Source organism: Python bivittatus, unplaced genomic scaffold, assembly GCF_059951505.1.
Source record: "Python bivittatus isolate LINGU-HERP-01145 unplaced genomic scaffold, Pbiv_v1 ctg000980_np1212, whole genome shotgun sequence".
In the NCBI taxonomy this organism is placed as follows: Eukaryota; Metazoa; Chordata; class Lepidosauria; order Squamata; family Pythonidae; genus Python; species Python bivittatus.
Window position 1 is genome coordinate 40,042,729 of NW_028277125.1, and position 16,942 is coordinate 40,059,670.

Here is a 16,942-nt window from a genome sequence, read left to right on the forward strand (position 1 = left end):
CACCACACTGAGGATACACTATTAATTATATTCTGCAATGTGTGGAATATATAATCCAAAATTTGGGGAGATTTGCATTCATTTCTTTAGAAAGTGGTATGTTACTGGTAGAATCCATCTTCCTTTAGAGTTTGACCAGTAATGTTGTTCCAATTTTCCCATTTTACAGAAAAGTTGTCAACAGCCTATGACACATATTGTTATATGCCAAAAATGTACCTTTAATTTTATTTTTAAATGCATATTTTATGCCATTAAAAGTTCTGGGAAGCCTCCAGGCTTGTCCTGCTGCAAATTAAAAAAAAAAATCCCAAAGAAATATAAAGTTGAAAAAAAAACAGGAAGGGACTTTTAATAAGTTCCAAGGGAGGTAAAAAGATCGATACACAAGACATAAACATAACTTGAAGTTAGCTTCAAACATAGTTCTCTTAAAGGCATTTCAGGCTGCTATAGTTTTTAGCAATATGTACTACATCTGGGCTCATCTTATGAACTGCTATATAAGTGGGATGGAAGGAGCTGATGTTATGATTAATACAGAAACAGAAAAAAAATCTTATCAGCTAGCCGATAAAAGGACTTCTTGCCTTTCTTTAGAATGCAGAGAGAGAGAGAGAGAGAGAGAGAGAGAGAGAGGGATGTGAGACTAGTTGGGATATGCAGAGCAGATCTATTTAATCTGCTATATAATCTATTTAGTTCATATAGTTGAGTAGGATTTGCTTCCATGTAAATTTGTATTAGATTGTTGCTTCAAAAGACTAATTTCTTCCCTATCTTATTTTACTTACATTAAGCCTCATTTTTCTAGGCACTAGGTCAGCTAACTAATTTTTAAAAACAGAATATAATGCTAAAAAATTAAATTAATATTTTTTTAAAAATGTTAAAATGAATTAGCCATTAAAAGTCTGGCAGAAAAGTTACAGGTTTTCTAAATGCTAAGAGCAGGAGCCAAAAGCAACTCCTGTGTGAATGTGTTCTATAATCTGGGAACAATACAAGAGATGGCTCTTTCCTGCTGACAACGAAGATGAGCTTCTGACAGTGGAAACATCTTGAAAATATACTTTTGCAGATCATGGTATCATGGTACAGAGAAAGGAGGAGAACTAGCAGAACCATAACCGCACATTTAGTTTCCAGCATATATCAACCAACAAGGTGATCAAAGTATTGTCATAACAGTCAAAAATTGGCAGTCAACAGTCAAAAATTGACATAGCAGTAAAAAATCCAATTCAAATGGATCAAGATAATCAACAGCATTCAAGTACATCTGGAGCTGTGAGGCTACCAACTTTTCAATCTTCCTTCCCAGAAATGGAATATTTGAGAATGGCCCAGGTCAAGGGAAGGTCTCTTCAAGAAAGGTCTTACGAGGGGCAAAGTCCAAGTACATATTCTGTCCAGATCTGTGTGTGTGTGTGTTTGTGTTAAGTAGTTGCTGAGGTTACTTGACTTTACTACATCGCCACTTGTAATGAAATACAGTTTTTGAAGTCTGTGAGTGCAGAATAGAAGCATATAGGGCAAGCCTATATATGGTTACTGAGAAGTAGGGTTAGCTTATTTTCAGAGGCATTAGTCCCAAGTAAATATGTATAAAATTGCAGCCTTGGGTCTGAATTTTGAAAATATATCCTAGTAAAACACACACTCAAAAACACTACAAAGAAAGTAACAACTTTTTCACTACAAGAGAAGTGGGGAGGAGAAGAAAACCGCAGCATTAGAACTTTATAAGAGGTATTGTGATAAGGGACAGAGATATTATTCTATACCAAAATTACACTTTTCCACTAAAAAGCCCACTTCTTCCTAATGTACCAGTCTTTCCATGCCAAGGTAATAATGGCATATCAGTTATTACATTTATGTCTTATGTATACATGACAATAAAGAGGGAAATGTACTTTGAATCAGTTGACTTTCCACTTTTAAATCACAGTTGCAAAATGGCTTGGAAGAATGATCTAGTTGAGTTCAATGAGATCTAATCCCATTCATATAAGCATGTGGCAGTTAAGTGAACGTTTCTTTTGAATATCTTGGATTTTGATAAGCAAAGCTCATTGGGTTCTATGGGATCTTATATTGATCTACTCAGATGTAGTTATGTCGATTTAAAAAAAGGAGAACAGTTAAATTTATAATTATTTCTAGCCTATAGGTATCAAAGGTGTCTGGGATCAGAATCTAGGATGTACAGTTGCCTTAAGCTTTCATTTTAAAAAGCTGGCAGCACTATCTCACTTGGAGATTTCCAGTGAAAGAGTATCATCGTCAAGGTGGAAAGTGCAGCAGCAGATGGAATTTAAGGCCTTGTATGCCTTATTTCAAGCATACTTTCATCATGGGGCATCTCTATCAAGTGTTTGAGAAAACTGTTTGCTGACTACCTGGACACATATCTCCCCGTTTTTTAGTTTAGAAAAAGTTCCTCTGAAAGATTGTTTAATTTATTATAAATATTTGTATGCCTCTCTAAGTTTAGGAAAGTGTAAAATTAAACTCTGTGGTGAAACAGAACACATCAGTTTAATTGCTTAATAACATTTTACCTGTAGGTTCTGAATTATTTGTTCAATCTGGTCACTGAAGTGAATAGAAATAAGATCTGCTGCTTTAAAAGGACTCACTGATATCAGCTCCTAAGCAAAAGAAAAAAGATCGTGAATGCAGGGTTAAGCATATACAAGTTCAACATATTCAATTTCTGATATTGCAGAATTTATTTTGAATTCTATTTCAAATGTTTCCTTTTTTAAATCAGTAAGGTGAGGGGATAGAGATAAATATCTCTGTGATTTTGTTTTTCCTTCACTGAAGAATAAAGATTGTCTGAGAATACCAAATTCTCTAGTCTGAATTTCCAAGATTCTCATTGCCTTCTGTGTACATTCAAGCAGTTTCTTCTCACTTTATACTAAATAAGTATTCAGTAGGAAAGTATTTTCAGAACACATGGCATTTACCACAGTGGTATTAACCAGTTTTCATACACATTTTTATATTAAATTTCAATGAAAGACTATAATCCAATTAAGATAAAAGCGCTGGATGTATAATTGGTTAGTGTTGTTATTTTATGCATATTTCCATAGAAAAATTCTTTTAGAAATATTGTGATTTTGATATACAGTACTGTGCAAAAGTTTTAGGTGTGAAAAAATGCTGTAAAGTAAGAATGCTTTCAAAAAAATATATTGTAATTGTTTATCAATTTACAAAATGCAAAATGAGCGAACAGAAGAAAAACCCAAATCAAATCAATATTTGGTGTGACTACCCTTTGCCTTCAAAACAACATCAATTCTTCTAGGTACACTTGCACACAGTTTTTGAAGGAACTCGGCAGGTAGGTTGTTCCAAACATCTTGGAGAACTAACCACAGATCTCCTGTGGATGTAGGCTGCCTCAAATCCTCCTGTCACTTAATGTAATCCCAGACAGACTCGATGTTGTTGAGATCAGGGCTCTGTGGGGGCAAAACCATCACTTCTAGGACTCCTTGTTCTTCTTTATGCTGAAGATAGTTCTTAATGACATTGGCTATATGTTTGGGGTCGTTGTCCTGCTGCAGAATAAATTTGGGGCCAACCACACACCTCCCGGATGGTATGGCATGATGGATAAGTATCTGCCTGTATTTCTCAGCATTGAGGACACCATTGATCCTTACCAAATCTCCAACTCCATTTGCAGAAATGCAGCCCCAAACTTGCAAGGAACCTCCACCATGCTTCACTGTTGCCTGCAGACACTCATTATTGTACCGCCCTCCAGCCCTTCAGTGAACAAACTGCCTCCTGCTACAGCCAGATATTTCAAATTTGGACTTATCATTCCAGAGCACCTGCTGCCATTTTTCTGTACCCCAGTTCCTATGTTTTCGTGCATAGGTGAGTTGCTTAGCCTTGTTTCCATGTCGGAGGTATGGCTTTTTGGCCGCAATTCTTTCATGAAGACCACTTCTGGCCAGACTTCTCCGGACAGTAGATGCGTGTACCTGGGTCCCACTGTTTTTTGCCAGTTCTGTGCTGATGGCACTGCTGGACATCTTCCGATGTCGAAGGAAAGTAAGCATGATGTGTCTTCCATCTGCTGCATTGTTTCCTTGGCTGACCACTGCGTCTACAGTCCTCAACGTTGCCCGTTTCTTTGTGCTTCTTCAAAAGAGCTTGAACAGCACATCCTGAAACCCCAGTCTGCTTTGAAATTTTTCCCTGGGAGAGACCTTGCTGATGCAGTCTAACTACCTTGTGTCTTGTTGCTGTGCTCAGTCTTGCCATGGTGTATGACCTGTGACATGAAACGCTCTTCTACAACCTCACCTTAGTAGCAGAGTTTGGCTGTTCCTCCCCCAGTTTTAAGCCTCCTACACAGATGTTGCCGTTTCAGTTAATGACTGTGTTTCAACCTACATATGAAGTTGATGATCATTAGCACCTGCTTGGTATAATTGGTTAATCATACACTTGACTCTAATCCTACAAGATCCCTGACTTTGTGCAAGTGTACAAAGTGTGCAAGTGTAAGAATTGATGCTGGTTTGAAGTCAAAGGGTAGTCACACCAAATATTGATTTGATTCAGATTTCTCTTCTGTTTGCTCACTTTGCATTTTGTAAATTGATAAACATAAACAATTACAATTATATTTTTGGAAGCATTCTTACTTTACAGCATTTTTTCACACCTGCCTAAAACTTTTGTACAGTACTGAACATGAAGTATATTTAGATTGGAAACCATTGTCAAGAATGAACATTTTAATAATTTACTAGTTTACAGATCCAGTTTTTAAGGATGTGTCTACAATCTGCATATATACATTCTATCTATTTTATTATACATTTAACAGGTTAACTAGCAGCTCATGTTTCCATATTCACCTAACATAAGAATGATTACATGCATAATAATTAGGCAAACAAAGAAAACTCATGGCTGTTTTCATCTTTTCAGAACAGTCCTAGAGGCTAAAAAGGAACTGATATTTTTCTTCCCTCCCACATTCACATTCATACATCCTATTTACTGCTAATGCTTTCCTCTGGCTGTACTCAGCAGGAGTCATAGTGAACTGAGACTCTTTATTAGATTTTGCTCCTGTTATAACTCCCAAATTGGAACAAGTCATACTAAAGTTTGAAGTACAATTGTATCACTCCTTATCATGCTTATGTTTATACACACTAACTTTAGGTTTTATTTTTTGGTCATTTTGCAGCACGACCCTTCAGAGACATCCATCCTGACTAAGCCAGGAGTCATATATGGTATAACATAGCAGGGCTGCAATGTTGTCCCAGACTTGTGGGTCTTTCAGTGTGAAAAAACACTCTGAAGTCATCCTCCTTCCTTGTCCAGCATGGTCTCTTCAATGTATGAAAGGCTTTGTCCTTTAGAAAACATCCCACCAGGGAAATGGAAAATTATGCTTCTTATAGACCTTGAGGTAGTCCTCGAGTTATGATGGCAATTGGAACTGGAATTTCTGTAACTAAGCAATGTGGTCGTAAAGTGCGATGTCACGTGCCCATATTGCTTAGTGACGGCAATCTCTGCAGTAGCCATTGCGTTCATTATGCAAGGATCATGGGTCGTTAAGCAAGCACCTCCTCGCAACTTTCTGTCAGCTTCCAACAACCAAAGTCAGTGGGGAAGCCAGCAAGAAGTTGCAAGCAGGCCGGCAGGCAGGCAAGTGGCTGCTGCTGGATGGGAAAGGGAGCGAGGGGGTGAGTGGATGGCTGGGGAGGCATGGCGCAAGTGTGACAGGACTTGGGATGACTGCTGCCAAGTGGGGAAGGGTGCGTGAGTGGCGGGGGAGGCGGAGTGTGAGCATGGCTGGTCTTGGGGTGGCTGCTGCCAGGTGGGTGCACACGGGTGTGCAAGTGGTGGGGGAGGCGCAGCATGAATACAGTGAAGCTTGGGGAGGGTGCACAAGTGGCAGGTTAGGTGAGGTGCAAGCACAGTAAGGCTTGATGTTAGCCTTACCAGGTGGACCACACAGAAAACATGACCAGATGAGTTAATTCTACTTTGCTGTGAGGCTACATTAACAGAATCTTGCAAATCTGAAAATACAATTCTTCCCCTGTCTCCTTTACACCCTGAGAAATTAGGGAGGATGTCTTCTGACCTCTTGCCCCACCCCTTATCCAGCTACGGACTATGCTGTCTCTTATGTGACCATCCTGAGGCATCTCTGGGCCCAGTCTCCCAAGGTCATTCCCACATACCATTACATTTGGGGCGGGTGTATGAAGGTGCACGAGTGGCAGGGAGGCGCAGCGTGAGCACGGTAGGTCTTCGGGTGGCTGCTGCCAAATGGGACAGGATCCGTGAGTGGCAGGGAGGCAGGCCGCTAGCATGGTGGGGCTTGGGGTGGCTGCTGCTGAGGGTGCCTGAATGGTGAGGGAGGCATGGCGCAAGTGCAGTGACACGTGGGGAGGGTGCACAAGCGGCTGGGAGGGTGAGTGAGTGGTTGGGGAGGTGTGGTGCAAGCACAGCGAGGCTTGAGGAGGGTACAGAAGGGTATGTGGGTGGCCAGTGAGGCATGGCATGAGTGCAGAGGGGCTGGGAGAGAGCTGCCCGATGGGGAGACTTACCCGAGCAACTTGCAACCTTCCCTGCCGGCTTTCCTATTGACTTTGCTTGCAGGAAGCCAGCAGCAAATGTCACAAATCATGATCACATGACCATGGGATGCTGCAACTGATAAGTGCAAACTGGTTGCCAAGCACCCCGATTGTGATCACGTAACCACAGGGGTGCTGGAGCTTCGAGGACTGGTTGTAACCATCACTCGTTCAGCACCATTGTAACTTCGAATGGTCACTGAATGAATGGTTGTTAACCAAGGACTACCTGTACACTGATAAATTGAAACCAAGTGTAACAGTTTATCCAACATAACATAATATGAACCGAGCATAAGAACCTAATATAACATAAGAACCGAAGTGCCTAACTCATTGTCAATTTCTAATTTACTATCTGCCAGTGCCTAATTAATGCATCAAATTTTCTATCCTCAAAACTAATTATTCTTAATCAGATTCATTCCATTTAGATACAAAATTAATTTAAATATTAGAAATATGGACTGTTCTGTTTGTTGTTTTTCACTTATATTAATCTATTAGGATACTCCAGCTACATTACTGTATATAGAACTTAAGGTGTATATTCACCTTATTTAAGTCATACCTCAATATGTTTCATAGTTTTCTGCCACACAGACTGCTTTTCTTCTGTGCTATACCCAGGAATGGAGAGAATATTGTGGATATAGGAGAAAACTTCTTCCTTTAAGAAATATATGGGACAGGTTAAAAATAATCACAGAAACATTATTTCAAATTAAAAGATTGATCCTCATATATTATGTGTTGAAACTCTATAATAAAACAACAGGCACTGAAAATGTATATTACTTATACATTTATACATTTTATACATAAATATAAATGTATATTTAATGTATATTTTAGCCTTTTTCTACAAAAAAAATCTATTCTTCAAAATCAAATGACCATGGGATGCTGCAACTGATAAGTGCAAACTGGTTGCCAAGCGCCCAGATTGTGATCACGTAACCACAGGGGTGCTGGAGCTTCGAGGACTGGTTGTAACCACCACTCGTTCAGCACCATTGTAATTTTGAATGGTCACCCCCAAACATATACAAAAACTGCTGAAAAATGAAATAGATTTCATCTGAATTTTCTTCTGTAATTTCTATCATCGCATGCTTACCTTTCTCAATGGATCATGCAAGTAGCAATCAATTATCCTATCATAGCGATGTTCCCGTTCATACATAAATTCACAGATTTGGTAGCTGAGATAAAAGAATTAGAGCTAAGTGCTTTTTAGATATAAACATCCTGAAAGAAAGAACAGCTTTATAAACATGTCCAGTTTTTCCTATCTTAATATTTGACTTTATTCCTATCTTATATATTGACTTTAATATATTCTTTATTAGGTATAGGAGAGCCAGTTTGGTGTAGTGGTTAAGGCATCAGGCTAGAAACTGGGAGACTGAGTTCTAGTCCTGCCTTAGGTACAAAGCCAGCTGAGTGATCTTGGGCCAGTCACTCTCTCTCAGCCCTAGGAAGCAGGCAATGGCAAACCACTTCTGAAATCTTGCCAAGAAAACTGCAGGGACTTGTCCAGGCAGTCACCAGGAGTCAACACTGACTTGAAGGCACAAATAACAGTATTAGACATACTAACAAATAGATTGGCTTGGGCTGTGTCAGCAATTCCTAATGTCACCCTTGATAAACTTTATTGCCTGTCATTTTTTAAAATCAGAAATGTATCTTGTGAGACAACAAAGCCTTTTAAATAAGTGACATCTAACATGAGAGAGAAAGGGAGGGGGAGTCACATGTGTTTCCTTTATCTAATCTAAGCTGCCTTACATATGGAGCTGCTGTTCCTATCTTTCCCTAACCAGTTCTTTTAGAAGTTAACTATGTGTTCTACCTGCCTGTTTTTCTGCTGGGAATATCAGTTAATTGTCTTTGTGACCTAAAGGAGCTTGGTTATTTAGCACTAGAGACAATTAAAGAGAGTTCAACTAGCACTAGAGTTTTATTACACTAATTACATGCAGAATTTGAATCTGTGTAAAGTATTTATACCCTGGTTTTTTTTATTTAAAATTAACAACACTCAAGGCAGGCATATTTAAAGCAACACTAATACCACAACTATGAAAAAGAGAAAAGGGTAGGAGGCAGACCTGATAATCAGACAGATCCAAAGAGAAGAAGAGTAGCAACAAATGTTTTAGTTTAGCAGCTCAAATCCCTGCTAAAATGGAAGTCCCTTTATAAAGCAGCTAGTCATTATCATCATCACCACCACAGAGGAAACAGAGAGTTTCACAGCATACCCACAGTCTCTGATAATCCATGTATAATCTAAGGCACTAGCAATATAGACATCTGATCATATTATTAAGGTAAAAGAATTTAAAACTAAAAAAAGAGTACAGTACTGAGATGGGGGAGCCTCTTTTGGGAGATGTCTCCCTAAAAGAAATGTGGGTGCAATAGATCTGTTCATTGATAGTGCTGGCCTAGAAAACATGCACTCTATAACATGACTGGTCACTAACACTGAAGAGCTTTGGCAGGAAACACATTTTAAAACTCAGTAAATCTCAATTTATGAAGCCATGACCACTTGCTTCTCCTCTTATGAACTCACTTAGCCATAGCATTGCCCCATGTCTTTTTAAACAAAGATTCAGAAATCACAGATGAATGTCTGAATGTGGCCACTCAGCCTATTCTCTTCCTTGATCCCTTTTTCTCTATTCCATCCTCAAGTGATCTGAGGTGGTGAAAGAGAATTTGTAAACCTTTTAGAATTGTTCACGATCCAGTACAGCTATCCACAATGTAATCTGCACTTCATCAAAGATAAAAGACAAAAAATTATTGTCAAAACACACACACAAATACAACAGTGTACTATATCATGCCTTTATTAAATATACTAAGCCAACATGCACTGTGTTCATTGGAAAAAGGATGTGAGGGTTTAGATTTAGTAACTGATGGCATTCTTTCAGCAACAATGACTTCAACCAAACATTTCCTATACCTGTTCATCAATCCTACATAATAGTTGGGAGTATTTTCTAACAAAGACAGACAATGTTGGCTCAGTATGTTTGATAAAGACATGACACAGTACACTGTTTTTTGCATTTTTTGCATTGTTTGCTCAACCAGAATATAGGATTTAGATGAAAGTCAGATTACATTGGATATCACAGTACTGTAGGATTAAAAATAGTTTTAAAGGGTCCACAAACTTTCTCTCATCGCTGTATGTTTCTCTACAAAATAAAATGCATGTTGACCTTAACAGCTGGAATTTGTATTTCCAAACAGTGGAGAAGGATTTGCTTGCTTTTTTCTAACAGTAAATTTTGGAAGAGCTTTTACTTTAATCTAATACTTGATAAGATGCACATTCTTTCCTAGAGGCTGCCTAATGCCATCTAATAATGTAATTAGTATCTTCAGAATGGCCAACTTCTAGTGGATTCTGCCTCTCATGAACATCTGGAAGATGATGTCCCTACGGAAGCAGACTTTCACTGTGGCGGCTTCTTGTCTCTGATATAGCATCTTCCCAGGTATGAGACTGTCCCAAAAGTTCTTGGGTTTGGTTTCTGTAAAGCCATTAAAACTTGGCAATTTCAACAAGCCTTTGGTATATGAAGAATGAAAAGGATCACTTCTTTAGGGGAATGATTATTTGGTTAAGTGTTATGCCTGTTGCTAAGGATTTTGATTTTTGTTGTTGCTATTTTTCTTTATTATGGTTATTGTATAATTTTTAACCTAACTACTGAATGAGGTACATAAGCTGCTCAGTCTTGTAAAATAAATACAAGACAAATAGATTTATAAATAATCATTCCTCCCTTTTGTTTTCCTAGCTTGAATTGCCTGAAACTCCAAAGCAGAGATTTTGTACAAGTTTGTTTGACATAATAAAAGCATTGCTTCAATGAGATTTGGGTTTTTTAATGGATAAGAGAGATACCAATGCTCTTTAAGTTCAGTGATAATGGAGATGTATGGCCAGATTATCAATGGAATTCTAGCACTTTAGTGAGGACAAAGAGATATTCCAGGCTTAAGAGCAGTTTTATTCTACAGTTTTTATTTATTTTGGGGATATTCAAAGGTTCATAAAATGTAAAGAGTTAGCTATTTTTAACATAAACATTATTCATTAATATCATTTATAAGTTGATTTATGCAATACAATCAAAGTACCATAAATGTACCATGTAAAAATATTAAAAATGACTTTAAATAGCATTGTTAAATGGATAAAGGCAAATTTAGAAAATAGTTCTTGCTAGCTTATACCAGTAAAATCCTATGGAAAGGATACTTGGAAAGAAGCTTTTTACTGTTGTCAAAATGCACCTGGGCAGGGAGTTAATCAGACAAACTTGTTCAAATATTTTGATCTCTACAGCATAAATGCTGCTATGATTTCCCAGCAGCCTGATAATAGAATCAAACATTTATAAAAACAAATCTTAAAGCTAACTGTCTGAGATCATTTGGACATGTTTCAACATCTGGAGAAATAGGATGTAGGTCAAGTTGTAATCATCAGAAATTTAATCTCATGGCCACAATTTTATACAATATAGTGTGCTAAGTACTGAGGTGCAGCTGCAGTGACAAGGCAACGAGGATGAACAAAGATTTCACAGCTGAAAGCAGTTGCCAAGCAACCACCTCATGTATTTTTTTCTTCTAGTTCTATCTATCTCCTGCAGATAAAGGATTTCAGCCTCAGTTTGGATGAAATTAAAGAAGCAAAAGGTTCCATCCCCACAAAAAAAAATGAAATTATAAGAAGAGTAATATCATATATATGGTAACATCTTCACAGATGCTTACATATACCTTCTAGAAAGCCAGAGATCCAAGATTCTCTTGGTTAAAATCCTGACATAAAAATTAGATAGATCTCAAATTATATGTATACAACTGTTCATTAATATAAGAATATAATTGTAAGTATACAAAAAAGTGGCTAGAGAAGTAATTAAAACAGGCAGACATTGATTTATTGATCATGTCTAAAACATGCTCTCCTAAGCAACTTGAGAACATCTTCAAGTGACATGATGATATCAGGAGATAAATGGGACGAATATTTTGGGCTTTTTTAGGGAGTATAAAGGATGGGAATAGGAGTGGAAGACAAAATATCCCATTTCTACCCTTAACCCCCCGCCCAAACTGTGAACATGCCTTCAAGGGGCCTCTAACTCCTATTTTCATTCTTAATTCTGAGAAAAAAGAAAAAAATATTCTTCCCCAAATCAGTCATTTTACTGCCAAATGTTGGTGGTACAATCCTGGTCAATGCTGCACTCAGCTTTTGATGTAAAATCTAAACAAACTTATGCTTATTAACTTTAATATTTTGGAAATCACTATTGATATAAATGTTTTTTCCTTTTATTTTTAAAGGTTTAAATTACCTAAATTATCAGAATATTAATAATCATCAGTCAACATTGAATAAATACCACTGTACCCAATAATATCATGTATTATTTCTGTTCTAAAATAATACTATTTGTGTTTTATAATAATACAATACAATATTTTTTAAAAAAATCCTGGCCCTAGGGATGAATGTAAAGGAGTAAAATGAATCAGAAAAGATACACAGAAACTTACAATTCAGCTTTTTCTGCCATTTGAATGAGTCTGTTCTCTTCAAACTGCACTACACCTCCAGCCTGAAGCAATTCTAAAAGAACCTATTAGCACAATATAAATATACACATTGTGTTAAATCCTTCGGAGACCCCACACACTTGTCCTGTACAATCAAAGATTATGCCTATATATGAGCAGTCTTCAGACATCAAGGGGTAAACTACATTCTTCCAAGCTTTGCTTGTTCGTTGTAATATATGTTTACATAGGTAGAGATTTTCTTTCTGGGATGAAATTTAATTTTAGAATTCTCAACTACTTCCTGAGAAAAACATATCTATACTTTTTTGAGTCTTAGATACGTATCTTGATCAAGGATGACATCATGAGAGGAAGGTATAATTTTAGAGGAGTTGATTAAACATCTTTTTTTTTTGTTCCCAAGCATGATCAGGGTATTTATCTCCTTCTTATACTATCATGTAAGATAATTTTCCTCCCAACCACATTCTGCACTCATATATACTGACACAATCTCATTTCCATGCTTTAGCCCTCTATTCCTCTTACAATTGCACGTCCCGCTTTTCTTCCTGAACTTCAATTGGATAATCAAGTCTACGAAGAGAATAATTGAGCCCAAAACTCCCTATCTTTCTGATATAATCCAGCACTTTTCTCTCCACTACAGGGATTTGGCATCTCCAAGCTGAAGTGAAAATCACACTATAAACATAGAAATATACACCTCTTGATAATGTAACCTACTTCTCTGCAATAAACTTTCTTAATATTAACTGTGACAGTAGCAACCTAACTATGGAAAATTATATCATAATGCAATACCAGACTATGTTATCTGGGACTGTATTTGATCATACTGAATATTTGTAGTTTTGGTGTGAAATGTATGAACTGCTACAATTCATGTTGTGATTCTGAAAACTGTTAATATGCCTTCATGAACTATATGAGCTGTTGGTAGTTTTCTAGCTGCTGATTATTTCTCAGTGTAGAGTTCCAGTTTTAACATTTCTGCTCTATAGTATGGTCATTTTTAGTAATGACCTTTCTTCCTTAATCATGAATCATTTTCACAGCATGAATTATTACCCTAAGAATTCATACCTGCTGTCTTTCAGAGTGTCGTGAATCATCATCAGGACTGCAGAGAAATTCAAGGACCTGGGCAAAAAAAGAAAATGCTATTATATACATATTTCTGCTCCATTTCTCAAGCACACTATCACATCCTAGAAACCTACCTACTGTATCATTTCTAGGTAAAAAAAAGGACATAGAGATCACAATAACATTTTGGAATAGGAGCCCAGCTTCCAAAACACCTTAATGCTGTGAAGTACAAATTCAATATCAAGAACTCAATACAACAGATATTTACTCTTTTTAAGCATCTCCTAGTTCTGTCACATATCCTTGGTAAGATCATTGCCTTCAAATCTTCACAATTTGTCTCAAAATTTATGAAATAGTATATAGAGGAATTATAAACTGGATGACATCACACTCAGTGCAATCATTTTAAAATTCAGCGTAGAAGATCTTACTCATTCTAGAATAAAAATTCCACTCCATCCCAATTATGGTTCTCCATGTTACCTGGTCAAATAGCATCCTATTCACAAACAATGTGTTGTTTGGCTTAGCGAGCTGTTGTGCAAGAAAAGTAAAGAGGCATCCAACTTGTGATGGGGTAAAATCAGAGTTCTCCACCATAACCTAGAAGGCAGCAAAATAGATAAATTTATTAATCTCATTATTAGGTTAGTACATACCTTCGCCTGAGATGCACAGAACAGCAAAACTCAAAACACAGTATTTAATAGTTAGCAGATAAAGCCGGTACAAAAAGTAATTTTAAAATTTCAGAACTTAATTACTGTAAACATGTCTTCCCAGATCCACCAAGCTAAAATTTTAAGGGAAAGGAAAGGGAAATTATAAGTCACTTAAGGTTTCTAAGGAGATGTTCACCCAAAGCTTATCTCTGTAAGCAGATATACCTGCATCACTAAAAAGAAGCAGTGTTATTCTATCTTGCAGGTCACAGTGACATTATTCTGAACTTATCAGTGGGATAACACTGGGCATTGCTTGAACTACCTACAAAACAGTTCAGCGGCCCACCATAAATAACTGAACAGTGGGAAGAGGCAGGCAGGAGATGGAAATGAATAAACAGGGGAAAAAATCTCATCTTTTCTCACTAAGGAGCAACCAAGTATTTTATCTTTGGAGTACAACATTTCTTCATTTACAACAAATCAAAATTTGCTGTACTACACATATACACATCATGTTCCTTATACCTATTCCTTTATTACCAGAATATATTTTGATATTATTTGCATTTTACATTTCGCAAACATTATTATTACTTATATAATGTTATAGAATTTAATAACATATTTCATAAAAACCACAATAAATCTTTTATGTTTTGTATAACAACTTCTAACTGATGACATATCACCAATGTGGACATAATCATGTGGAACAGTCATTTATCATACCTAGAGATATGGATATTATGGACAATTTGCATTCTACATGGTAACCAGCATGCTATGGCAAAAATAATACAGTAAATAGGTATCTATAGCTACATAAAGTCAGCTGTATTTTTTAAGATTATAGATGTTAAATAGTTATATCCTGGAAAGAGGAGAAATAATATGAACATGAGAATTTTGGGTTACATGAACATAAAGGTGGAAAAAATAGCACACAATACCAACAATAGAGTATTTGCTATTAATTGGATCTTACTGCAAAGGTTGGCAGTACTACCTTACTATTTCCATCAAGTGGTTCTGCAATGTCACCAAAATATACACACATGCACACGGAGGCATACAATCTGGTTAAAAATGGAAGAAATTCAAAAGCTGAGACAATGTAGTTTGGGGGACATTGAACAAAATGGGCCTTTTAATTGAAATATTATTGTAACACCACCATGAGGACACAGCTGCAATATTTTCATTTCTTCTAACATACATTTATTTTTATTTTAGATTTTAACAATTTTCTCCCCAGTGATATCAACATTTTTATTATTATTATTGTATTTATATCCCACCTTTATTTTGTATAACTCAAGGTAGAGTACATAATGCTCCTGCCTCCTATTTTCCCTACAACAGCAATCCTGTGGGGTGTATTGGGCTGAGAGAGAGTAACTGGTCCAAAGTCACCCAGCCAGCTTTCATGCCTAAGGAAGGACTAGAACTCATGGTCTCTGGTTTCTAGTCCGGTACCTCAACCACTACACCAAAGTCATTATAATTTTTTAAGGAAACAGACAAATGGGTAGCATTCTTTCAGACTAGGGAAGCAAGGTACTGCCACAACAATTCTAAATGAAACTTTACTCTTCCTTGCTATCTGATCAAAGTTAAAAACAACCTTCCCCCCCATGCATGTATTTTTCATTTATTGGGAAAACAAAAGATTTAACTGAAAAACAAGGTAAATGTTCATATTTATGAAGAGAATACATTCTATTGATTGGTGTTGAGGATTATATCAGTTGTAAGATCTTTGGAAATACTAAAAAGAAAGAGGGGGCAGGTGAGAGAACATAAAGATCCAGAAGAATTATTTTGTGGAATGATACTGGATGCCAAAAGAAAAATAGAGTTATTCAACAGAAAACAAAGAATGGAGAGAAAAGGGTCAAGAACTCATCTAATTATGTCCTATACTGAAAGGGGAAGCCAAGGAGAAACAGTGCTGCTGAATGAAACTTAAGAATAATCTGTAACCATCTGCCCTCTTTTAAAAATGTTTTTGTGTAACTTGAAAACATTTGTTCCATTTCCCTGTCAAACTCTCTTGGTCTTCAATACATAAATTTTCAATCCACTTTCGTCATTGTATCATAAAGTCTATTCAGCACTCACTGCAAAGCTATTCAAGTTCTGAGCCAACAGCAACACTTTTTCATACTTTCCATTAACATTTAAGGAAACAATTCATTTAACTATCCAACTCACACCTGAAATTAGCTTCTCAATTACCCATCAATAGAGAGAAGCATAGCTAAAAAAGAAATGGGGTCACAACAATTCTGTCACTCCATTTTCATTAACTTTCTGAATAATTATTTTACTTATTTCAAATAATTACGTCTACATTTTAAGGAGCAAAAACTTGGAAAGCTTATACTATATTTTCATAAAGAATTCCACATGTAGTTATGGAACCAACAAGTGAACCAACTCAGACTAGTAGAGGTGTAAAGTATTTTGACCTGAAATGTGCAATCTTGCACAGACACCCTCACTGTACCTGGTGTCAGCTCCTTAAAAAGGTCTCACCTTTTCCTGGGTTGTGCAGATTCTGAAAAATTACATTTATTAAATTTATATCCCACCTATCATTCAGGAGCTCAGTGAGACATACACAGCTCTTCATTTTCCAGTTTTTCTCCTCAGCTTCCCTGTGATTGATATGGTTGATATGAGTTTAAAATCAAGCAGGAAAAGGCATGGCTCTTTTATGGAGATGCTGCTGGAATAGTAAGGGTCAGTCAGATCTAGGGCATTTGATCCAAATACTGCACATTTGTAAGAATAAGATATTGAGCAGTTTGTTCATCAACCAAAACTATACTTTACTGAAAGTATAATGAGGTAACAATGAATAAATAAGATATAGAAAATATTTTTAATTTT

At 36.6% G+C, this 16,942-nt stretch overlaps 1 protein-coding gene across 2 annotated transcripts in view; it reads right to left on the reverse strand.

The window, feature by feature from the left end:
- The window catches only part of VPS8 (VPS8 subunit of CORVET complex), a 102,466-nt gene that overhangs the window by 36,836 nt on the left and 48,688 nt on the right, over positions 1–16,942 (reverse strand). For both annotated transcript variants that reach the window (XM_025166438.2, XM_088132022.1), the window contains exons 29-34: positions 13,863–13,982; positions 13,371–13,427; positions 12,261–12,343; positions 7,771–7,855; positions 7,222–7,320; positions 2,568–2,657 (exon numbers count right to left, since the gene is read on the reverse strand). In XM_025166438.2, the coding sequence (XP_025022206.1) occupies positions 2,568–2,657; positions 7,222–7,320; positions 7,771–7,855; positions 12,261–12,343; positions 13,371–13,427; positions 13,863–13,982 (534 nt within the window). The remainder of the gene's footprint in view (positions 1–2,567; positions 2,658–7,221; positions 7,321–7,770; positions 7,856–12,260; positions 12,344–13,370; positions 13,428–13,862; positions 13,983–16,942) is intronic.